The sequence below is a fragment of the Periplaneta americana genome, chromosome 10 (assembly GCF_040183065.1).
Source record: "Periplaneta americana isolate PAMFEO1 chromosome 10, P.americana_PAMFEO1_priV1, whole genome shotgun sequence".
NCBI lineage: Eukaryota > Metazoa > Arthropoda > Insecta > Blattodea > Blattidae > Periplaneta > Periplaneta americana.
The window spans coordinates 164,220,239-164,246,268 of NC_091126.1; the positions used below are offsets into that span (position 1 = coordinate 164,220,239).

Genomic DNA, 26,030 nt, shown 5'->3' on the forward strand with positions numbered 1-26,030 from the left:
AATTCCATTCCATCAAACATCTCTCTACTCTGCTTCCTTCACAATACACACAGCCCGTTCCTGGAATTCCTTGTCACAGGAAATAAGGAGCAGTCGGAGTCTAAAATCTTTTAAGTACACTCTACTTAGAAATGTCTTTAATGAACAGAACTAGACTCTTGCGGAAGTTTCTAAATATGCTTAAATGACCAAGTTATTTTTTTTTCTTTCTCCTCTCTCCTTCTTTTTTTTCTCTCTTTTCTTTTTTTATTATCTTCATATATTACTTAATCATTTGTGTTTGTATGCCATTTAGTAGGACTTTGCTAATCAACATTTATGTCTTGTCACCCATATGTATTCTCCAATTACTATATTAACTGAATAATATATCTCAAGTAAATTAATCGTCCAATTTGTCACGGGCATTTTAGGTCTTATAAATTGTGTGTGTGTGTGTATTCCCCTTATGTTATGTAACTGATTTTGATTATGTGTAATTTTCTACTTTATTTTATATATTATGTAACTGATCTTGACCATTTGTAATTTTATATTATGTAACTGATCTTGTCTATTGTAATTTCCTACTATATTTTATGTAATTTCTAAAGTATTTTCTTTGGTGTTGTTTTTTAATCAAATTTGTATCTCATGTATATTACTGAAACCTGGTTGAGTGGAAGAGAAGGCCTCATGGCCTTAACTCTGCCAGGCAAAATAAACCTACTACTATATTTCCTAGTTTACGTAAATGGATGAACTACTTTTCTTCCGTCCTATACCTAGTAAAGTGATTTGTTTGTATTTTACACAGTATCATCGAACTCCAGTCGTGGAAGGGCGTAGCAAACGGTGTTTCCGTTAATCCAAAAGTATAATCAGGTTAATATTAGAAATGTTAGTAAAAATAAAATGATGTCCCTGTATAAAAATTTTACAGAGCAAAATTATGCAAAACAAATTTTTTTGTATCTAAAGGTGTACATACACCTTAAAGCAGGGCAGGGCTGCAAGAGCGGATTTTACTCTCTCGCGGGGAGCCATATGTTTTTTTCTTCTTCCCCTTTCTTCCCCGCCGAACACCGCGCAGCGTTGATGCACTGACGGGTGAATATTAAGCGTCCCCGTTTAGAGACTGGTTCCGCTCTCGATGACCAGCCCTGTCTTAAAGGAATGAAGACAGAATATCCCTGATGTCCAGCGGCAAAAAATTCCAGGAGCGGTTCATTGTATTGAGAAAGATGTTATTTTTATTGTGGCAGAAATGACATGCGTATCTCTTATTTTTCTCTCTAATCAGTTGGCATGAATCATGATTCCAATACGGTCGTTCAGACTTTAAATTATCGCTCCTTAAAAGAACATCCTTCTACTCACAGAACATCCTTCTACTCTTCATCTTTCACCGTCTCTGCAGCTCATCTCTGAAACTCTCTACCACAACATGTCAGAGACTGTCGGACATTGTCTAGTTTCAAAAATAAATTAAAATTGCACTTTTTTAATTAGATTCCTTTCAGTTACAAGCCCTTTTTTCTGCCATAGTTTTGTAAAAATATAGGCTATATATTTCTTTTTCCTTCCTTTCCCCTTTTTATTCTCTTTATCTGCCGATGAATTTATTATCATAGCCTTTTTATCGTGAATTTTATTTAATTTTCATATTTCTTTCCTTTTTTATTATTATTTTATTACATTCTATTTTGATATATTCTTCTTTACGTTTTTCCATATTAACCATTTGTACTAAATGAGTTGCTTTCACTATATTCCAATGTATTTTACTTTTTTCTATTATGGTATTATTTCACGTTGTTTAGAATCGATTTCATTATGCTATTATTATTATTATTATTATTATTATTATTATTATTATTATTATTTTATAATATGTTAATATTCTGTTCTTTAACTTTTTGTTAAATTTTAACTGCTTGTATACTTTGTGACCTGGTAGAGTGTAAGAGAAGGCCCTATGGCCTTAACTCTGTCAGTAGCAGTGGCGTAGCGTCAATGTAAGCTAAAAAGCTTAGCTTCCCCAGTTAATAATAATTTCATAATAAACCTGCAGTTTATGGAGAAAATTATTTATCAATTTTAATAGAATTTATATTTACGCGCTAAATATTGTGATGCGGCAGCTCAGGATTATTTGTGATGCAGCAGCAAACAAGAAGCCTGCACACATCAGCTTCCAAGCAGACCGGTTCCTTCTGTGTAATCCACCCCGCAGATTTTCCATCCCTTTTAAACTACCCTAGTCGCAAGGCTCGCAAAGAAGCTAGCTTTAACATTTAAAATAAGTAGTTTCCGAGTTATCCCTATTCGTCAGTTGTGTTCAGTTGAAGTGTTAGTGTGCATTGTGGCTGATATAATAAATAATGAGCGAAATAACAGTTCCTGACACTAATTTACTTGAATTTTTAGGACAATTGTATTATCAAGACTGACTTACGAACAAAAGTGTGATTTAAAAAACAAATGACCGACTCCCTTGCTGTCAATGAAGGACACCACCAAAAGACAGACGCATACTTACGTAATGATACTAATATTGTGATTTCTCTAAGTATGACAGGGAGTGAGCTAATGTTATACGTATACGTGTCTATTTGTTAGAGATATGTGTAAACCGTGAAATCGTATTTTATTACGTCTCGTTTGAGGTCATGCTTATTGGTGTTACTTACGATGTTCCAACCAATCTTCGACTGCTGACTTGAAATTGACTACTATTTATTTTAAGACTCTATTTTTGTAATACATTTTCTCATATTGCATGAAAGACAACTTGAGTTAGCTTCCCCTGCTCAAAATTTCATGCTACGGCACTGGTCAGTAGTCTATAAATAAAGAAAGAATTATAAAGAAAGAATTATTATTATTATTACTAGCTGTACCCGTGCGCTCCACTGCACTTGTTAGAAATAAATATAAAGTAATTACGTAATTGAAATAGGACATCTGGTCCAGGGAACATTCGTGTTTGATAGAAGAATAAATCGTTTAATATGTCACTTAATTTAAATTGTATTTAAATAATTAAAATGCGATCATTTTGGACCAGAGACCACTCATTTAGTGCAATGATAATACCTTTAACATATTTCTTAATTGTTATTACATGTAAATAATTAAAATATGATCATTTGGTTGAGAGAACATCCGTGTTTGATGCAATTTAGTCCCATCAAAATTTTGCTTGGAATGAAACGTATCGGAAATCATTTTTAAAGAAACTTTTTTATGCAACATTTTTCACAAAAATCAATAATAAGCTAGATATTTCGGTTTATTTAATTCAGACCCCTTATAACCACCCCCTTTTAAATAAAGTATTTTGAATGCCATATAGCCCAAAATCTAAGTTACAACGAACTTAGTTTATATTTCAATTTTCATATAAATCGGTTCGGCCATTGTCGCTTGAAATGGTAACAAACATCCAGACATACAAACAAAAACTTAAAAAAAGCGATTTTCGGTTTCAGGATGGTTAAATATACATGTTAACACCAATTATTTTTGGAAAATCGAAAATTACCAGAAACATTTTGGCTACAGATTTATTATTAGTGTAGATTATTATTATTATTATTATTATTATTATTATTATTATTATTATTATCATCATAAAAGCTGCAAGAATTAATCATATTACGCATTGGAGACACAGAATTTCTCAGTCTTATAGAATCGCCCTGTAGAACATACGAACGTGGTTATGGATCCTAAAATTAGTTCCAAATCATCGAAGAAATCGTATCTCAAAGCATGGATGAAAAAACACAACTCTTCTCACGCTGAAACTAAAGTGCACCACGTATTTAATGTAACTGGAATCAGTGTCTGGAATCAAGTCTGAAATGTGTATTTCCTTCATTTAATGATCGAAAATTAAATAGAAACAAATAGGAAATGGTCTTGAAAGTGCATGGAATAGTAGGGTTTTTATAATGAAAATTCACTTCCAGGTCACACCTCCCGCTCCGCGGCCGATAACAGCGAACCACGAGGTCGCGAGCAGTGAGTCTCTATATAAAAGACAGCGGGCTGTGAGTAACCGCTTAGTCGGTGTGCGTTAAACTCACAATATGGACAAGGACTGTACTCTGAAGGTCGAGAGACCCGTCTACGAACAGGAGGACCTCCATCGGACATGTGGCTACTCCAAACCAACCTCCACTGGTAAGTTAAAAAAAATTACTAAATCACTCAGCAGTCGCAAAAAAATTGTATCACAATATGTGTCAGTTATATACGTAATTTAAGGGGAGAGGATGGTATTTTTTTAACTTTTTTCCTATTTGGTGTATATTATTAATGTTTTGTATGTAGAGAGCTCATAGCTGTGGCAACTCAACCAAATAAAAATATAAAAAAAAATTATTGGGGCCCAAATTTGAAAAAAATATACACAATCCAGGATTGTAACCGATATATCTAAACCGTTTTTAAAGATAGATTCAAACAGTTTTTTGCAATATATTTGCAAAAGTATGTTCTACAAACTGTCTGTAACAGAATTTTGATATTAGTCCCTACGTTTGTAAAATAAACAATTAAAATGTAGTAACAATTTTCTGATTTCCTTTCTTGCAAACAAACGGACGTATTTTTAAAATGAAATCAATTAACAAAATTCTGTTACAGAGAAAAGTTTCCTAATAGTCTAAAGAATGTGTGTTCTAAATTTCATGCATGTATCTTTAATAGTTCAGAAATTATATCCATTTTGTCTGGCAATGTAGCAAAAAAAAAATGAAGTTACTGGAAACCGATAAAAGCGGGCCTGTGATTTAAAAATCCATAGCGCAGGAAGTTTAAAAATTACGTCTCAACATCCGATAACGGCACAAATACCCACAAAATGTTATGCAATGCATTCCACACATATCAAAGAGTATTTTAAAGAAAAAAAAGTTTTGAAAATTTAATTTACCGGAAACAACAATAAAAGTGGGCGAGTGATTTAAAAATCCATAATGCAGGAAGTTTAAAAACGGCGATCAACACATATCACAGAGTATTTTAAAGAATATATTCTTTTTTGAAAATTTAGTCATTTTTCATCAAAAATACCATCCTTTCCCCTTAACCCCGTTGCGACAAATTTAGTTCACTACAAGATGAAAAAAATTATTGATTAATTTAATATAATTCAAAATTCAAGATTTATTAGTGAGAGTTAAATAATAAAAACTCAATTAATATAACTACAAAAATGCCAGTAAAATACCTGAACTTAAATATAAATATATAAGTAAATTCAGTGAATTTATAACCTATAGACCTAATATAACATAATATTAAAGAATAAAAGACAAATTAATAGCACCTTTCGGATGAGAACATACAGTAGAAAAAAAATATATTTGTGAAACACGAGTTTTTTTTTTAATCTATATATATTTTTTTTTAAGAATTCTAAGGGTGGTTAGAAGCAAATTTCTCTTTGATTGTTCCGAAAGAAGAATTTCTATTTTATCTCTTAAAATAATTATCAGCATGCATTTCTGAATATTACAATAGCAATAATAATGTATTTTTATTTAATATTAATATTAACGTAATAATAATAATAATAATAATAATAATAATAATAATAATAATAATAATAATGACGAATCCAGAAATGCATATAGAGTGTTAGTTGGGAGGCCGGAGGGAAAAAGACCTTTGGGAAGGCCGAGACGTAGATGGGAAGATAATATTAAAATGGATTTGATTGAGGTGGAATATGATGATAGAGACTGGATTGATCTTGCTCAGGATAGGGACCTATGGCGGGCTTATGTGAGGGCGGCAATGAACCTCCGGGTTCCTTAAAAGCCAGTAAGTAAGTAAGTAAGTAATAATAATAATAATAATAATAATAATAATAATAATAATAATAATAATAATAATGTTTCTATATTAAAAGTGATTTCACAGCTGAATTTAATCTACCTAAATTTTTATAAATTTTTCAATTTTCTCTTCCTATGTGGGACTTGAACAGATTCCAGAGTACATTGAGAAATTAAGTAAAAACTGGAGCTATCACATAGAGAGAATGGATACAAGGACAGTCCTATGATAATCCTGCGGTATCGTTGAACGTCCGGTTAAGACATGGTACGATAACGTAACAGACAACTCGTTCTGTTTCTTGACTGGAAGACGACGACGATGATTATGATGATTTTATTGTAGGTTATTTTACGACGCTTTATCAACATCTTAAGTTATTCAGCGTCTGAATGAGATGAAGGTGATAATGGCGGTGAAATGATTCCGAGGTCCAGCATCGAAAGTTACCCAACATTTGGATTATGATTATGATTATGATTATGATGACGACGACGAAGGATCTTATTTTACGGTGTCTAAAATCTTAAATTTTGGTATATTATTTGACAAATTTCTGAGTTATTTCGCACTAAGGAACATAATTTCGGTAACATTTCACATTTTATAAATATAAATTCTTGACTCCTGTTGTGTAAAATACTTTACTGTATATTTATACGAAGGCGAGAAGTATAAATCATCAATGAAATCTAAAGGTTATTTGTATAATATATATTAACAATAATTACAGTTTATTACCGGCACTTTCATATTGTGTAGATAAACTTTTGTAAGACTCCAATCCTGTGTGTGGATAATATAGTATTAATAATACCGAGTGGCTAGGGGCGGATTAGGGACAACCCTTCAGCACGTCGGCTCTACAGTGGTCTATTGTGCAGCCCGAATTGTGGGATGAATAAGAATGAGGTGTACCAGTCCACCGGCCGCATGAGATCACTTACTCGCCTTAAGTTCATACCGCCAAGGTGACCAAGCAGACAGGATCCATTCCGAAGCACTTCTAAGGTGTCGAAGCGCTAGCTTCTCGTTAATTGTGAATGCTCGCATTTAAATACATTTATTTTAACAATTTTTCCGTTCCCGTTCTAGTTGTCGATTCCGTTCCCGGTTTATTGTGGACCAGCTTTAAGAAGGAAATAAAGTGTTTCCCTATCTATGTTCATATAATATATTTTCATCCGCTAGATGTGGGGACGAATATTCCCCAAAAGTTTATACGTATCTTTTATTTACACCCTGTATACAGAGAAAAATCTTACGCTGGAAATACCTTACTAGAGATTTTCACGAATTTACACGTCTTTGGCATCTCTGACATGCCATCTGTGTGTAAAGCAATTTTTATTAAGACGGATTTTCTTCATAATCAGTACCTACGAGTCATTCAACCAGAATAGATGCATATGAAATGTAATTATTTTAACTAATAATTAACTGTACAACATTTTTTTATAATTTTGTTTATCGCGTAAGAAGAAGTAATCAACGAGATTAGATAGACTCTTATTAACATCAACCGCTTTATTCCGGATAAGGCAATCGTCATTTGTATCACTGAGTCTCCAATCAAAACTTGTTTAATCAAGAATTTTAGTACTTTAATATATCTGTACAAGTAACGTTCCACATTTAATACAACACAAGCCATTACGAAGATAAAGCGAAAAAGATATCTATAGTATAAATTTCTAATTGAATACCTCTCCAGACAACAATTTCAAGGCTTAAATTTCTCTTCTGTGTAACAGGAACTTTCGTAGACTTACTCGTTTTGGAAATAAATGAAAAAATGGATATTATTATTATTATTATTATTATTATTATTATTATTATACTTACTTACTGGCTTTTAAGGAACCCGGAGGTTCATTCCCGTCCTCACATAAGTCCGCCATTGGTCCCTATCCTAAGCAAGATTAATCCATTCTCTATCATCATATCCCGATCCATTTTAATATTATTTTCCCATCTACGTCTCGGCCTCCCTAAAGGTCTTTTTCCCTCCGCCCTCCCAACTAACACTCTACATGAATTTCTGGATTCGCCCATGCGTGCTACATCCCCTCCCCATCTCAAACGTTTGGATTTAATGTTCCTAATTATGTCAGGTGAAGAATACAATGCGTGCAGTTCTGTGTTGTGTAACTTTCTCCATTCTCCTGTAACTTCATCCCTCTTAGCCCCAAATATTTTCCTAAGCACCTTATTCTCAAACACCCTTAACCTATGCTCCCCAAAGACTCAAAGTGAAAGTCCAAGTTTCACAACCATAAAGAACAACTGGTAATGTAACTGTTTTACAAATTCTAACTTTCAGATTTTTTGACAGCAGACTGGATGATAAAAGCTTCTCAACAGAATAATTACAGGCATTTCCCATATTTATTCTGTGTTTAATTTCCTTCCGAGTATCATTTTATTATTATTATTATTATTATTATTATTATTATTATTATTCCACATCTCTTACACGTCCTAACTGTGGAGTCACAATTCTTTCCTGGCGGAGACAAAGAGGAAAGCAGAAAAGAGAAAAGATTGGAGAATGCTGGGTTTGCAGTGAAAGACCTGCCGTTTGCAGAAAACTATGAATGAACGGCCAATATAAAATTCAGGCACGAACGCAATGATCCCAAAAGGGATTATTTCTTTTGTCAGTCAGTTGTTAACACTAGTTTTGTGTTTTCCTTTTTTAACGATTTGTTTTCATAGTACCGTAAGTGACTTCTTCTTCTTCTGATTTAAGGGTGTACATTTCAATTAGGGGCTACAGCACTTAGGCACAAATTGCCCATTGTGCACCCCATGAGCTGGAAATCAACCCAGAAGACCACAATGCAATACCAGCCTTGTGGTACTACTGGGTTTAATTACTTCAATTTCCTTAGCAGAGAATATAGGTCTCAACCTGCATCCCACATTTCTTACAAGTTGCTTCATGTCATCACTAAGGTCCAATATGTGTAGGTGCTTATTTAGATGACAAGGCCCAATTAAGTCTGGTTGTTGTTATTTAGTGAACTGTCCGAAGGCAGGTTTGAACCTCATAACTGTAGAGCTAGGAATTATTTGGATGGTCTTATGCCAAACTGAACTAAGCGTCATAACACATATTTTGAGAAAAACAGAGTTAACTTTGTAGGCTTACAGCAACTTAATCACTTGGAATTTTGAATTTGTTCTGAGCTCAAAATATTCATAAGTCTTCCGGTGTGGCTTAGTGGATAAAGCATCAGCACGTAGAGCTGAAAACCCGGGTTCAAATCCCGGCGCCGGAGAGAATTTTTCTCCGTTCCATTACTCTTCCATCGTATGATGACGCAGAATATCTGCATGGAAATATCATATGTACTTCGGTACATTGAAATAATATACTTCTAAAAAAAGCTAGACTTTATAAGAACACTTGCAGCACATCATCACATTCCACAATCTTGAGCTTGATATTAAATTTTGACATAGTTCACTTTGGCATAAGATTTCAAATATGTTTTAAAAGTAATAACAATCATACAAACTAATGTAGCTTCAAATAATACTGCTATAATACATAAAACAAGTGTCTGAAATCGTGGAACTCATATTAACAGCATTCTTAATATAGAGAAACATTGCATATGCATTACAAAAAGATAGTCCACAAGAAAAATAATTTAGCCACTTTCTTAGGTTTCCTTTCAGTCAGGTCCAAAGAACTCGTTAAAAAAACCAACACAGTTACGAAAAAAACAGAAATTTTGTAGTACAAATTTTGTAGTAGGAGTTAAGAATGACGTCGAGTATAGTCGAGTCGATGTGAGAAGGTTAAGAAGGTTTTAAGTCTGGTTGACAAGACTCGAAATGCAAGAAAAGTCACAAGGACTAGGCAATGCGGCTATTAAACCCCTCCGCTGTTTTGTAAGTGGTGGTTAAGAGGATTAAAAAACTCTAAAGCCTCCCACAAATCCGGACTACGTGAGAGAGGAGTGGATCAGGACAGCACGTTTGCACATCTCCTTTTTATGTTAGGTTAGGTTCTTTTCAAACTGAAATGACGAGTGAAGCGTACAGTTAAAATTACTCCAACCTAACCTAACCTATCCTAACCTAACTTAACATAAAAAGGTTAGGTTAGGTTAGGTTAGGTTAGGTTAGGTTAGAATAATTTTAACTGTACGCTTCACTCGCCATTTCAGTTTGAAAAGAACCTAACCTAACATAAAAAGGAGATGTGCAAACGTGCTGTCCTGATCCACTCCTCGTGAGAGATAGTGAGTGGTTTCTATAGTTGCTAGGTGCGCAGACCTCGCATCTCGCAGTTATAGAAACCACTCACTATCTCTCACGTAGTCCGGATTTGTGCGAGGCGGACCTCGCATCTCGCACGTCGCATGCGTCGGTTCAGAAAAACCAAGGCTTTAGCGCTAACTAATCGAAGTAATGGATGACAAGAATGGCAAGTATAAGGAGTGGGGGCATGGCTTGCATATTTATAACCTATACCGACTAAAAATATTAGCTTTTATTACATACGAATCCTAGCTCTACGTCATAAGTAACACTAATAAGGCATGCAATGAGACAACTAGGCCAGGAGATAATGGGTGTAGAGTGGCCAGTTCCTTTCCCCCTCCAATGCATAGGCTACATCGCCTATTAGCTACATATTCCACTAATCAGTTATCAGATTTCAGATCACACAAACAATTGCTCTTCTTCTGACACATATCGTCAAGTGAGATGTACTGCCTGATAATAGATATACATATCAGCTAGAACCTCAATCAGAGATACAAGTCTGGTTATCCATCTTAAAATTCTTCTGTCCGGAGCCAGAACTTGAAGTAGCTTGATAAATATTCTGGATATAATCTCAGTTACAAAACAATTTTTTCAGTATTTCCAAAAAAATTCAATGCCGATTTTCTTTAATTGGCGGTAACCTTCGGAACTTAGCAGCTCTAGAATTTCATGCTACTTATCTGGGGTCTTTTTGACCCCCAAGCATATTGTGTTGTAAATAATTAGAACATTTTGTAGCTTTATGTATTTTTATATTACATAAAAGAAAATTCAAAGTTTTCATAGCACCTAGAGTTACTTTATTACGCTTAAACAATTAATTAATATAATTAGTTTAATGGCAGACTATTTATTCTATATCTGTGTTTTTATTTCTTCAAACATCAGAGAATACTTTCACTTTCATTGAAATATAATGTAAAACGTAAGTTAAGTTGTTATTGGATTAAATATTATTTATTATGTTTAGACAATTAATTAATTAATATAGTCCCATACCTGCTGCAATACAAAGTGCAAGAACCTTATTTTACAAATACAAATAATTACTCTTGAACCTACAACTTCTTACCCATAGCCCGTGGGCCTACTTTTATCGTGACCGGTGACCGCTGTTGGTAATATAGTCAATTTTCTGTGTTACTTGCAGGACGTGTGATACAATATATATATATATTGTATGTACAGTTTTTTATTTCATATCAGTGTTTCTTTGTTTCATACTGCTCCTATGACACCGGTACAATTTGTTTTCGTAGATGATCGGTTATCCGAAAAATCAGTTATCCGAACAGCCCCGTCCCCAATTGTTTCGGATAATCGATGCTCTACTGTATGATGCATTAACCTTAAGAAACGATTATTTAGTCAACTGATACTAAAAATCTGTTGTCATGTGGTTTACAATTAGAGTATATATTCTAAAATTAATTTAATCGTGGTTTTTGTGGATATCAAAGAAAATAATAAGTTTGAATATTTTTGTGAAAATTTTAAAGTTTTTGGAGACAGCCGCAACATATTCAAATTAACTTTTTCTCGTTATAAATAATTAATTTAAAAGCCAGGCAGATCGGTACCTTTAATCGGGATTAATATTTGTTTAATAATTAATCGTCATTAATTCTCAAGGCACCTTTGTTACGATCGGGAGAATTTTCACATTAAGAATACGCGTTTACAACTTCTTGAAAGGTCTGATTTCACAGTATTCTTGGTTAGTTGGCGTGTAGGTAATTTACGGCCATGTACTTGAAATAATAAATTTCAGTAGTCTAGCTCTGTGGAGTAACTGTTAGAATGTCCCACCGTAAAACGAGCGGCCCCGGGTTCAAATCTTGGTTGGGAAAATTTACCCGGTTGAAGATTTTCCGGGGGTTCCCCTCAACCGATTAAGAAAAAATCGCTGGTCAATTTTCGGCGCTTTACTCGACTCATTTCGCTTGCATTATTAGTCTGACGCTAGATAACTTTCGCAGTTGATAAATCGTCCTAAATTTAATAAAAATTCAGTATGTATATCACATATATTTTCTATTTCCATTAATAGTGAATTAATATCAGAAGAGTTCACATCATACATACACCCATCTGATATCAACTTATGCAAAATACCGATACGTACGAGTATAATTAAAAGGTAGAGACTTACATATGGCCCCGCGCCGTAGCGTCGTGGTCTAAGGCATCATGTCTGGACTATCGTGATGGAATGAGGGCTGGCTAGAGTCCTCATGGGAAGGGACTTCCTCATGAAATTTCAGCCAGTGCGTGGAACCGGTACCAAACCAGCATGGTTATGAATTTGGGGGGCCACGGTAACTAGCAAAATCCGGTTTCAAATATCGGATATAACGCCCGGGGGATTATCGTGCTGACCACACGGTACCCTCGTTCTTGTTGGATGATCGTTCACCTCTGCCGCGGTATGTGGACCTGAGACCAACAGACGGCTGGTCGTTCTTGGCTCTTCATGGACTGTCACACCACTGATGATGATGATATAATAATAATAATAATAATAATAATAATAATAATAATTATAACAATAATAATAATAATTATAACAATAATTATAATAATAATAACTTAATAATAATTGTTCTGTATGGTTGTGAAACTTGGACTCTCAGCTTTGAGGGAGGTTAAAGGTTTTCGAGAATAATATGCTAGGTAAAATATTTGGTGCTAAAGGCTGGTTCACAATAAACCGGGAACGGGAACAACAACGAGAACGAGAACGGAAATATTGTCAAAATAAATGTACATAAATGTGAGCATTTACAATTACCTATTGTGAGCATTCACAATTACCTATTGTGAATGGTCACATTTAAACTCATTTATTTTAAAATATTTCCGTTCTCGTTCTCGTTATCGCTATCGCTTAAGTTCCCGGTTTATTGTGAATCAGCCTTAAGAGGCATGAAGTTACAGGAGAATGGAGAAAGTTACACAACACAGAACTGCACGCATTGTATTCTTCACCTCACATAATTAGGAACATCAAATCCAGAAGTTTGAGATGGGCAGGGCATGAAACACGAATTTGCGAGTCCAGAAGTGCATATAGAGTGTTAGTTGGGAGGCCGGAAGGAAAAAGACCTTTGCCGAGACGTAGACGGGAGGATAATATAAAAATGGATTTGAGGGTGTTCGGATATGATGCTAGGGACTGTATTAATCTTGCTTAGGATAGGGACCGATGGCGGGCTTATGTGAGGACGGCAATGAACCTTCGGGTTCTCTAAAAGCCATTTGTAATAATACACAGTAATAACAATTTGCTAGCCACCGGTGTAGCTCAGTCGGCTAAAGCGCTTTCCTGCCGATCCAAAGTTGCGCTCGGGCGCGGGTTCATTCCTGCTTGAGCAGATTACCTGGTTGGATTTTTCCGAGGTTTTCTCCAACCGTAAGGCAAATGTCAGGTAATCTATGGCGAATCTCCGGCCTCATTTCGCCAAATACGATCTCGCTATCATCAATTCCATCGACGCTATATAACCTCGTAGTCGATACAGCGTCATTATATAACCAAGTAAAAAAAATTACTACGCTTTCAATGTTCCATGACCGCTGAGCGCTGATGTCGCCACTGTCGTTTTATACATACATCGTAGACGATTACGGAGCGCGGAGCATTGAGGGAATCAAAGTATTCGTGAAGGGAATGACGCACTCTGCTAGTTCGTGGACACAACACTGGTCAACTTACAACGGACGGGTAGTATATTTGAGATACATCTGCCGAAATATAAAGAAAATGTTTTAATAATTCTATATTATATTCGACAGAGATATGACATTTACAGCATCCCCGATACCCAAAAATCTGTCGTCGTATAGCGATCTCTCTTAAATTGTTATACTCATTTTATTTGTATTTAGTAGGCCTACTTAGAGTAAATTTATCTGGGGATAATGCAAATGAAATACAGGGACATCATTTTATTTTTACTTCAATTTTTATTGTACCTGAGTTTTTGATTGTACTTCACTCCCACCCCTTCTACTAATGAAGTTCCAACTCCACACAGAGCCAAGACAGCAGATAGTAAGCAGTACTGAGTTACTGAGTATAGTACGTTCCAGAAATATGTTCGCGTTTTCCAGTGACGAAAGAGCTTTCAATATTGAATCATATTTTCGCACAGGTACTGTCCGTTTGCCTACGTCGCATCCCGATTTCCCCCACCTGTTTCTGCTCGCCCCTCTGTAAAAGCTGGGCTGTCTTAGCTCTTTTCTGAAAACATTAATTTCTCTTAGGAATTGGGCGTTTACGTAATATTATACAGCTGTTTAATTTAACTTAAATAAAAGGGCCTCGTTAAGTAATTAACTGTCACATGATTTCCTCCCTTTCTACAATCATGCGGCATAACCACTTGGACGGACAGTAGATAGCATGTCTGAGTAATTTTATATTTTCGGGTCGGGCAGAAGTGAAGATTGAATTAACAGTACGTAGAGTAAGTATAGAATTATTTCAACATGAGTTACTAGTACGAAGGACGAAACTGGCAATTGGAATTAGATGCAATAGTCTATAGTGCGATAATATGCACAAAAGAACTGAAGCCTGTATCGAAATGAACGGCCACCATTTTCAAAATTGTGTTTAAATATTCATATTATGATTATTTTTTTCAATTTAACTTCTTTCTCTATATTGTACGCTAATGTGCTGTAGACAGTATAATATACACCGCATAATGAATACGTTCGCATGGATAACTCACTTCGTGAGTAAAAACACTTATTCTTAATACAGTACTGTACTTTCATTAAAGAAAAACCTAATGAAAATTATCAAACTCAAAATCGCGTAATTTCCTAGTTTACGTAAATGGATGAACTACTTTTCTTCCTTCCTATACCTAGTAGAGTGATTTGTGTTTTACGCCAGTATCATCGAACTCCAGTCTTGGAGGGGGGAGCAAGCGGTGTTTCCGGTTCTCTAAAGGTATAGACAGGTTAATATTAAAAATGTTAGTAAAAATAAAATGATGTCCCTGTATAAGAATTATCAGTGAAATTATCAGTACGTTTCTATTTGAAATCTACAACTCATAATGAAGATATTCTCTGTATTATAACCAACTATTTTTTGTAATATTTTACATTACGTGAACTAGCAAAGAAACTATTTGGCTCGTACCTCAGTTGTACCTATTAAATACCTATTAACTACAGAATTATTTCTAAATTCCGTTGAGATTTTTATGAGGTTCCTACCGCCTCCAGAACAGGCTAATCAAAACACGATGTGCAATTACGCACGGATCCCTTTTATTAAAGGATTAGCAGTACCTGTTTCTAAACTCTCTAGCTGTTCTTCGAGGATTATTCACAAAAGCAACTATTTTCACACATTTCCTTTCAGCAATTTAATTTGACAGTGCTATTGGTTATTTGACAAGACACAGTCCCATTATGAACCACCAACTTATGTTAATATTTACATCCCTTTCAAATACCGATTTCCTTAAATATAAACGTTGAATTATAAATTGTGCATAGATATCTTCCATGTTGAATCTTTCGTACACTACTTTTAACAATTGAAAATAAATAATTGATTAAATGGCGATCTTACTCGTGTCAATTATGTAAGCATGTGTGGCTTACAGCTGTTTCGGTGTTACTTGACACCATCCTCAGAGCCTACTGGATCTCGGCGCTATCTCAACCAGAGGACACAATAAATCTACATATGCCGAAAACATAACTAATGCTAACCACACATACAATAACATAAACACAGACATGGAAATCCTACACATACAACCCAAAAACCAAGAACTCAACACACTACAACAATATGAAATATACCGACACACTAAAACACACCCTAATCAAATTCTCAACACACAGATCAATTTCAGAACACACACGCTATTTGACACAACTCTTCATCACACGAACGCAACCACACAACAGGCAGCGAAGCTGAGATAGCGCCGAGATCCAGTAGGCTCTGAGGATGGTGTCAATTAACACCGAAACAGCTGTAAGCCACATATGCATACATAATTAACACGAGTAAGATCGCCATTTAATCAATTATGTATAGATATTTTATGCAAACATGTTCAAAATTAATGATATTTACTTAGGTCTACGTACTGTGATTTATGCCTATAAAGGAAACCAGATAACTGATTACTTAGGATTATGAAAATGGCTCGTCTGGAAGTCACAAATAATTGTATCTCCTTGTTTGAGTGCGTAATAAAATATTTATATCGTCGTTGTTCCTGCAATGACTCCAATGTCCAAAATATAAATTTTTTTCAGTAGGAATAAAAAACACATTTATTCATCCTATAGCAGCCGTACAGAGGAGACTGAATTCTTACATTTTCGAAACGAAGAAATATAATTACATATATGAGATTTTATTATTTGCTGTATCATTATTTAAGCTATTTAATAGAGCAAAAATCTGAAAATCGATTAATATGTCCCATAGGAGTTTTTGCAGGAACAATGACGATATGCAAATAGTTGAAGCGAATGCTTTTTCGTTGAAGAACGAAACTATAAACGGAAATGTAATTCTGAAAACGATAGAAGACACGAACTGATACGAAATGCGCAAACCGTAAGCTGTAAACAACAAAGTATGCGTCACCTTGATGATCTCTTCTTCTGTAATAAAATACTTCACAAAGTTTAGGTTGGACTACACAAGAATTGCGCTGTCTACAACATATTCATGACCGGTTTATACGCTTTTCCTTTACATGTATTTAAAATTGCAATTACCACGAGCTTTGACATCATCGGAACGAGTATTATAATGATGCAACGCGATAACTAGTTATCTCTGTCTTATACGTAAACATGTGGGACTCGAATTTGTTCAAAAATGATTAACTACGTCGCTTTTATCTCCTCGACTACGCAGATTACAATTCTAACAGACTGTCACTGTTAACTAGTTTACCACATTACAAAGGTCAGGGTATTCACACAAAGTAACACAATCAGAGTTCTGTTCTTTGTGTGAAGTCAATTGTTTACAGAAGATCGATAAATTGATTTCGTTATGCAATGTCTGTAAGAGAAATCATGACTTTATTAGGTTAGATACAGAGAACTAATACAACACTAAATATTCATTCCTATATTTTGGATTATTCTGAAATTTAGTTTTTAAATTTATTACTTCCTTACTTACTTACTTACTTACTGGCTTTTAAGAAACCCGGAGGTTCATTGCCGCCCTCACATAAGCCCGCCATTGGTCCCTATCCTGAGCAAGATTAATCCAGTCTCTACCATCATATCCTACCTCCCTCAAATCCATTTTAATATTATCTTCCCATCTATGTCTCGGCCTCCCCAAAGGTCTTTTTCCCTCCGGCCTCCCAACTAACAGTCTATATGCATTTCTGAATTCACCCATACCTGCTACATGTCCTGCCCATCTCAAACGTCTGGATTTTATGTTCCTAATATGTCAGGTGAAGTATACAATGCGTGCAGCTCTGCGTTGTGTAACTTTCTCCATTCTGCTGTAACTTCATCCTTCTTAGCCCCAAATATTTTCCTAAGAACCTTATTCTCAAACACCCTTAATCTCTGTTCCTCTCTCAAAGTGAGAGTCCAAGTTTCACAACCATACAGAACAACCGGTAATATAACTGTTTTATAAATTCTAACTTTCAGATTTTTTGACAGTAGACAAGATGACAAAAGCTTCTCAACCGAAAAATAACAGGCATTTCCCATATTTATTCTGCGTTTAATTTCCTCCCGAGTGTCATTTATATTTGATACTGTTGCTCCAACATATTTGAATTTTTCCACCTCTTCTAAGGATAAATCTCCAATTTTTATATTTCCATTTCGTATAATATTCTGGTCACGAGACATAATCATATACTTAGTCTTTTCGGGATTTACGTCCAACCCTATCGCTTTAGTTGCTTCAACTAGAATTTCTGCGTTTTCCCTAATCGTTTGTGGATTTTCTCCTAACATATGCACGTCATCCGCATAGACAAGAAGCTGATGTAATCCATTCAATTCCAAACTCTCTGTGTTATTCTGAACTTTCCTAATGGTATATTCTAGAGCGAAGTTAAGAATTAAAGGTGATAATGCATCTCCCTGCTTTAGCCCGCAGTGAATTGGAAAAGCATCAGATAGAAAATGGCCTATACGGACTCTGCTGCAAGTTTCACTAAGACACATTTAGTTAAGCGAACTAGTTTCTTGGGAATACCAAATTCAATAAGAATATTATAGAAAACTTCTCTCTTAACCGAGTCATACGCCTTTTTGAAATCTATGAATAACTGATATACTGTACCCTTATACTCCTATTTTTCTCCAATTTTTGTCGAATACAAAAAATTTGATCAATAGTCGATCTATTACGCCTAAAACCACACTGTTGATCTCCAATAATTTCATCTACATATGGAGTTAATCTTCTCAAAAGGATATTCGACAAAATTTTGTACGACGTCAACAAAAACGATATTCCTCGAAAGTTACTACAGTTAACTTTATTATTTCAAAATTTAATTTTGGTCAATTTTTACTACTCTACTGCCACTTCCAACGGACTCCTAACGAATATTCACACGTTTATCAATGGGATTGTGGCGCTGGAAATCAATTTAGAACACTTTTACCTCAGCCACGACACATTTCAATTTTTACTATACAATATAAATGCAATTATCACTACAATGACACAATAATTATTGCAGATAACTCAGAAGCAACTTCGTAAACGTAATTAACAGAGTCGCAGTTTCACTTCACTTCCACTAGATGACTCTTGAGTTCCAGGCTACAGGCGTAGCAGGGATGCAATATCGGCAAACGAAATGAAACTGTGAGGAATGTTACAATAGGTGTGCTAAATGTTAGGAATGTTACAATACGTGTGTAGCACGTTAGGTTAGTTTAGGTTAGGTTAGGTTAGGCTTTGTTAGGTGTGTAAGATAATATGAATGGTTGCCACAGTTGGTGACACTGCAATCATTCTCCCACTCCACCTCAAATAACGTCACAACGACGGAATATGGCCGCCTTCTTCAAGTACGACAATTTTCCTATATAAGTAAGGAACCTATTTAGGGCGGGTTGGGTGGCACCACAGCTTTCCCAGTGATCACATCGAGTTTCTACTACTCCACACTACAAAACTAAGGTATTTTCAGTGTTCGTTTTTAATTTCCTATACTGGCAGTACAGTAATAAAAATTCACCTTAATTTTTACCGAAGTTCCCGCTGATTAAAATAGAAGTGTTTTCAAATTCAGATTTCGTCAGTTAGTGAATTCAACGGCTGATATTTATTAATAGTCCAATAATTGTTTTAACTTCCCTTCAAAACACAGATGATACTGAGTGATGGTGGGGGATAGAGTTCCTCGATAATAATTCAATAAGAGTTGAGACACGGGATTCAAATATCGCCTACCTTGTTACATAATCCAGTAAGCACTTACAACGGCTTTGCTTCTGATAAATACAAGTTAACATGTTTTCCTTATACATAAGTGATAACTAGCTGTAACATAGTTTTATGTATTACAACCGGAACTTCTAACATGTAACCCACTAGCATAAAACAAGAAAATTAGAAACGTGTTAATGTCTTCAATTTGATGAAATAAATTTATAGCCTATATGAATTAATCAGCATATATTATAGGGTAAGGTTGCCTATATCGCACCACATTAGCATTTATAATTTTTATTGAACAATACAGTTTTTATTTTCTGTATTCCTTTACAGAGATACATTCCCAGAACGTTTACCTTTCATGTAAAAAAAGAATCCTTGAATTTGATTTAATATTTTTTAATTGAAATGACATTTTCGAAACACATGTCAGTGGTGCCATTTAGGCAACTAGTTTCCTAAATAGCACCTGCGGTTTCTTAAATCGCACCTCTTTATCTGCAGGGAACAGGATGAAGGAAAGCTTTTAATATTGAACATATTGAACAGTATTTGAATGAATAATGTAATAAATGCAAATTACATGTTTATTGAAATTAATGAAAGAGAGTAACGCATCTTCAAATGGAATTGAAAAAATAGAGCGTAAATTACGTAGCATTTAAACTTTCTGAATGCGTTTTTCATTGTTAGACATTTGCCATGAGCTTCACCAGGCAGTTCAGACTGCAAACTGCGTCACCTTTTCTCCACGATTATCTCGAAACCACCTAAGAACTGCTTCATGATATAGCTGTCTGAAAATCTAGAAACATCTAAAGGCTGGGCCTATGAGTATTATGACGAGGAAGCTGAAACAGGAGCACACCATTTTCCCGAGATAATCTAGCTTCTAGATTTTTGGAATGGGTCGTATAGGTGGACATACAGAAGCAGCACTTTCTTCTATGGCAGGTTTGAGTGGGAAATAAAAATGTTTGAGCTATTGGACAAATAGTTCACTGTTGTAACCTGACTCAGAGCAAACAAATAACGATCCTGGAGGAGCACCAGCTGATAATGAAGGATGCACTGTTTGACGTTTAAAAATTATCACAGGTGGCACAAAATACCTGGTGCGCTTGTACAACACACACTTGTTGTATTAACGCCCTTTTCACCACTTGATATTGCTCCCACCTGATGCATTCCTAGTTCAGTTAAAATTTTTGGGGCCTTCTTTTGTACGGTTAGAATTGATACAGTTGCTCATATCGCACCGGTGCGAATTAGGCACCTACAAAGTGGTGCGAATTGAGAAACTACGCCATAAGTTATTATTTCCTTCATTCTAACCTATAATCACATGTTCGAAAATCCTACTAAGTTAAATGTTCTTTAACACCTCTTTAAACGAATAACATCTTAAGATTATGGATTCCTTTGCATACAAATCCGTTATTTAGAAACAAAATGTTAGCTAAATATACATCCACCTGAGCGATTATATTAGATACACTATCACCACGCTGCTGACACAAAGAAGTGGCAGAAATCAAGTGACATGATGGAAGTTCATATGGCAGATTGTAACAATACCACTAGATGCCACACTACTACAGTAACTTGTTTTAAACTAGCAGTGGTGCGATTTAGGAAGCGGTGCGATTTATGCTACTCTACCCTATTTGTGTTCTATAATTTCGGAATATATATTTTTCATAAATTGTCCTACTTTATTCACGTACGATATTATTGTTCTCTGTGTTAATATTATATTATATAATTTCATTGTTGCTGTAATTTTAATTTCAGTTGCTATTTATTTTATTTTCTATATTCCTCTTATATTAATAACATATTACATTATATAATTTTTATTGTAGCTGTAATTTTAATTTCAGTTGGCATTTTAATTTCTATATTCCTCTTATAATGATAATGTGTCTGACCTGCGACCGAACACGAGCAGCTCATTCGGTCCTCAATTATTTTTTATATTATTGTATCCTCTTTTTGTATTGATTGCATTATTTTATTTCTATTTCTATTGTTGTAATTATATCCTGTAGTCTGATTTTCTATTCTGTAGTCCTTGTTGAAATAAATAAATAAATAAATAAATAAATAAATAAATAAATAAATAAGTGGATGGATGGATGGATGAATGAATGAATGAATGAATGAATGAATGAATGAATGAATGAATGAATGAATGAATGAATGAATGAATGAATGAATAATAAATTAAATCTATACTAATAATAAATCTGTAGCCGAAATTTTTCTGGTAATTTTCGATTTTCCAAAAATAATTGGTCCTAACACATATAATTAATCTCCCTGAAACCGAAAATCGCTTTTTTGAAATTTTTGTTTGTATGTCTGTCTGTCTGTCTGTCTGTCTGTATGTTTGTTACCTTTTCACGCGATAATGGCTGAACGGATTTCGATGAAAATTGGAATATAAATTAAGTTCGTTGTAACTTAGATTCTAGGCTATATGGCATTCAAAATGCATTATTTAAAAGGGGGGTTATAAGGGGGCCTGAATTAAATAAATCGAAATATCTCGATTATTGATTTTTGTGAAAAATGTTACATAACAAAAGTTTCTTTAAAAATAATTTGCGATAAGTTTTATTCCTTGAACAATTTTGATAGGACTGATATTTAATGAGATAAATGAGTTTTAAAATTAAAATAACTGCCATCTAAGGCCGTGTAATGAATTAAAAAACAAATGACTTCGCCTATAAGGGGCCTTGGACACAACAATCGAAAGCTATGAAAGATAGCCTACAGATAATGTTTCTGTGTTTGTATAAAGTAATATCTTAAGCTAAATTAACCGATTTGTATAATTAATTATTAATTCACCATTGGAAAGTGTAGTTTCTCTAGATGGACATAATGCTATAATGTTATTACAGTAACTTCTGAGTGAATCGAGGACAGGTAAGATTAAAATAGCTTCTTATGCACAGAAAACTTGATAGGCTATTCTGTACATTCGTTTCCTGTATTTCCTAAAATAATTTTTATGACCAAATGAGTGGTCTCTGGATCAAAATGATCGCATTTTAATTATGCAAATACAATTTAAATTAAGTAACATAATAAACGATTTATCCTTATATCAAACACGAATGTTCCTTGGATCAAACGTCCTATTTTAATTATGTAATTACTTTATATTTATTTCGAACGGGTGTATCGGAGCGCACGGGTACGTCTAGTAAATTAAATAAATTAATTAAATTAATTACATGAGGGAAACAGTCGACGCAATTTATGCAAGTGCTCGTCTTATGTGGTATGCACGATGATCCTCAGACCCGTTATAGCTGGTTTTCGAAACCGAATTTCGTTACCTAGTGTAGCTCCCCAAATTCATCACCATGCTGGGTGGACACCGGTCCCATTCACTGGCCGAAATTTCATAAGCTCCCCATAATGACTCGAACTAGCGTGCATTCCGTAACCGCCTATGCCAAAACAGTTCGCTGCTAACCAGGTTTCGAGCAGGTAACCCCACTCATCCCTAGACCAGCCCACTCCTTGCGTCGCCAGCCGGTGTTTAACCCCTGCGGTGGCTGAGTGATCAGACCTCCAGCCCGTCACGCAGGCGGTCCAGTTTCGAGTCTTGGTCATGTCTGGAATTTTCATCGAATAATCCATAATGATACTTGTGGCGGAGAAGATCGCAGTTGGGGTTTTTCTCAGGGTTATTCTGTTTTTCCCCTTATTCGATATATATAGTAAGGATCACTTTTTTTTTAATTTTAGTAGGTTATTTTACGACACTTTTTCAACAGCTTAGGTTATTTAGCGTCTGAATGGATGAAGGTGATAATGCCGGTGAAATGAGCCCGGGGTCCAACACCGAAGTTACCCAGCATTTGTTCATATTGGGTTGAGGGAAAACCCCGGAAAAACCTCAACCAGGTAACTTGTCCCGACCGGGAATCGAACCCGGGCCACCTAGTTTCGCGGCTAGACGCGCTAGCCGTTACTCCACAGTTGTGGACTAGTAAGGATCACGTAAGAGTAGTTCCTAAAAGGCTAATTTGGCCGTCTCTTCAGTGTTGCCAACTAATACTAGATATTACCAAAAGAGGGAAAAATGACAATGCCATGTATAATAATAATAATAATAATAATAATAATAATAATAATAATAATAATAATGTATTAACAACAACGATGTGCTTGCTTATTTACCACATCTCATCTTTATGTTGGGGAGGTGTTTTCTAAATAATTTGTGGAAGAGTAGCCTAATTTTCCTTCTGCACCTCCCGCACATTGTGTTAGTAGTTAGTAGATTACTGTATAATGTAATATTAAAATATATTTTGTCTTACAACATGAAATCCATTGCTTTGATCAAACAATTTACGATTCACGAGACCTAACCTAAAAATGTATTTTGTTTGATCACGTGAAATGATTAGTACGACTTCTGAAAACGAATGCCGCTTTGAAATATATGCTTAAGAGTGTTTACTCCATTATTGTAATAAAAGTCCAAACACGAAAGAAATTAATTAAAATATGAAATGATATTTCTGTCGATTACCCAAGAGCCTATATCACACGAAATATGTTATATTTATTTATACTTAGCCTAAATGACTATAATATTTAATTATAACCATAACACAAAGCAACACATACAATAACTTATTATGTATTAATATTAATACTGATATTAATTAATTATTAGTATGTTCAAATTGTCCACATCTGTGGAGTAACGGTCAGCGCGTCTGGCCGCGAAACCAGGTGGCCCGGGTTCGAATCCTGGTCGGGGCAAGTTACCTGGTTGAGGTTTTTTCCGGGGTTTTCCCTCAACCCAATACGAGCAAATGCTGGGTAACTTTCGGTGCTGGACCACGGACTCATTTCACCGGCATTATCACCTTCATTTCATTCAGACGCTAAATAACCTAGATGTTGATACAGCGTCGTAAAATAACCCAATAAAAAAATAAATGTTCAAATTTCACTAGCTTCAAGTAATCGGCTCAGAAATCAAGAACAATTTGAATTTTCAGAATTTAAACTACCGACAACTTGTGTCACTGCTGCCAACAGAAGAGTTATAAAATCACTACCAGTTGTAGTATTTCTCAGTACCGAAATTCGAAACAAAGTTGGCAAAACAAAATTCAACCTTCAAACTAGAAAATCACCATAATCCACTAGCTTTGTAGTAATGGGGAGTCCACACCTGTGGAGTAACGGTCAGCGCGTCTAGCTGTGAAACCAGGTGGCCCGGGTTCGATTCCCGGTCGGGGCAAGTTACCTAGTTGAGGTTTTTTCCGGGGTTTTCCCTCAACCCAATATGAGCAAATGCTGGGTAACTTTCGGTGTTGGACCCCGGACTCATTTCACCGGCATTGTCACCTTCATCTCATTCAGATGTTGATAAAGCGTCGTAAAATAACCTACTTAAAAAAAGTAATGGGGGAAAAAAGGGTTAGGTTTCACCCTTAGCGTATTAAGTAAGCTGATCCGAACTATGTATCATTCCGTCACCATTTCGTCATCATTCCATTTCATCAGCATTGCCCGATCGCTGGCTGGCGACGCACGGAGAGGGCTGGCCTAGGGACGAGGGGGTTGCCTGCTCGAAACCTGGGTACGCAGCGGACCTTAGTGTAGTCAGCCGGTGTGGGTTTGTGAATGCGCCTAGCTTGAAGATTAGCGCAATAGATCGTAACAGATCGCAGTGCTGAACCATAGTGCCCCCTCCCGTGAATTCCATTCCATTTCAGCCGGTGTTCAGGGAAATGCTATGAAATAATGGTGGAATGGAGATCGGGCAGATGCCTAGTAGGGGTAAACGGGAGAACCCCAAAGAAAACCCCAACTGTAACCTTGTCCGCCACACGTGTCACTAGAGATTTTCAGGTTCTACCGGGACTCAAACCCTGGCCGCCAGCGTGACAGGCCGAAGGTCAGTCACCATCAGTGGTAACTACTTGCACAAATGTAAAAACTAGTTTTAGGTGCATTTTCAAAGCTGATTACAGTTTCAAAACTATGAAACCAAGTCATTTTTCAGTAAGTTCATTAGTTTTAGTATGTTATTATTTCGATATACATCTTGATTCCACAACGTTTATCACTATATCACTTCGGAATATGTATTATATGTCTTTCTCGTGTTAAATTTTACCGTACCTGCTTAACATGTCTCGGCCTGCTATTGGCCATCTTCAGAATTCAAGTTCGGAGTTTTGAAGATGCCCAATAACAGGCAGAAACATGTTAACCAGGTACGGTAAAATTTAACACGAGAAAGACATATAATACATATTCCGAAATATTATTTTGAATTATACTCTGTAACAGCAATGCGGAACTACGCTCCAATTGTAGCATACGTCAGAAGCCAGACTAGGTCATTCATCAATTCCCTCAAGGCCACACGTCATTCACATAACCAGGTACAGAAGATTTGTATTCACTGGCTGGAGTTGGAATTCGAAGC

The 26,030-nt window shown here is 35.4% G+C and overlaps 1 protein-coding gene across 1 annotated transcript in view; it reads left to right on the forward strand.

The window, feature by feature from the left end:
• Nucleotides 1-4,004: 4,004 nt before the first annotated feature.
• LOC138708135 (prestin-like) overlaps nt 4,005-26,030 on the forward strand; it is a 177,307-nt gene continuing 155,281 nt past the window's right edge. The window contains exon 1 of the mRNA XM_069838358.1: nt 4,005-4,170. Coding sequence (XP_069694459.1) covers nt 4,077-4,170 — 94 coding nt within the window. The 5' untranslated portion in view covers nt 4,005-4,076. The remainder of the gene's footprint in view (nt 4,171-26,030) is intronic.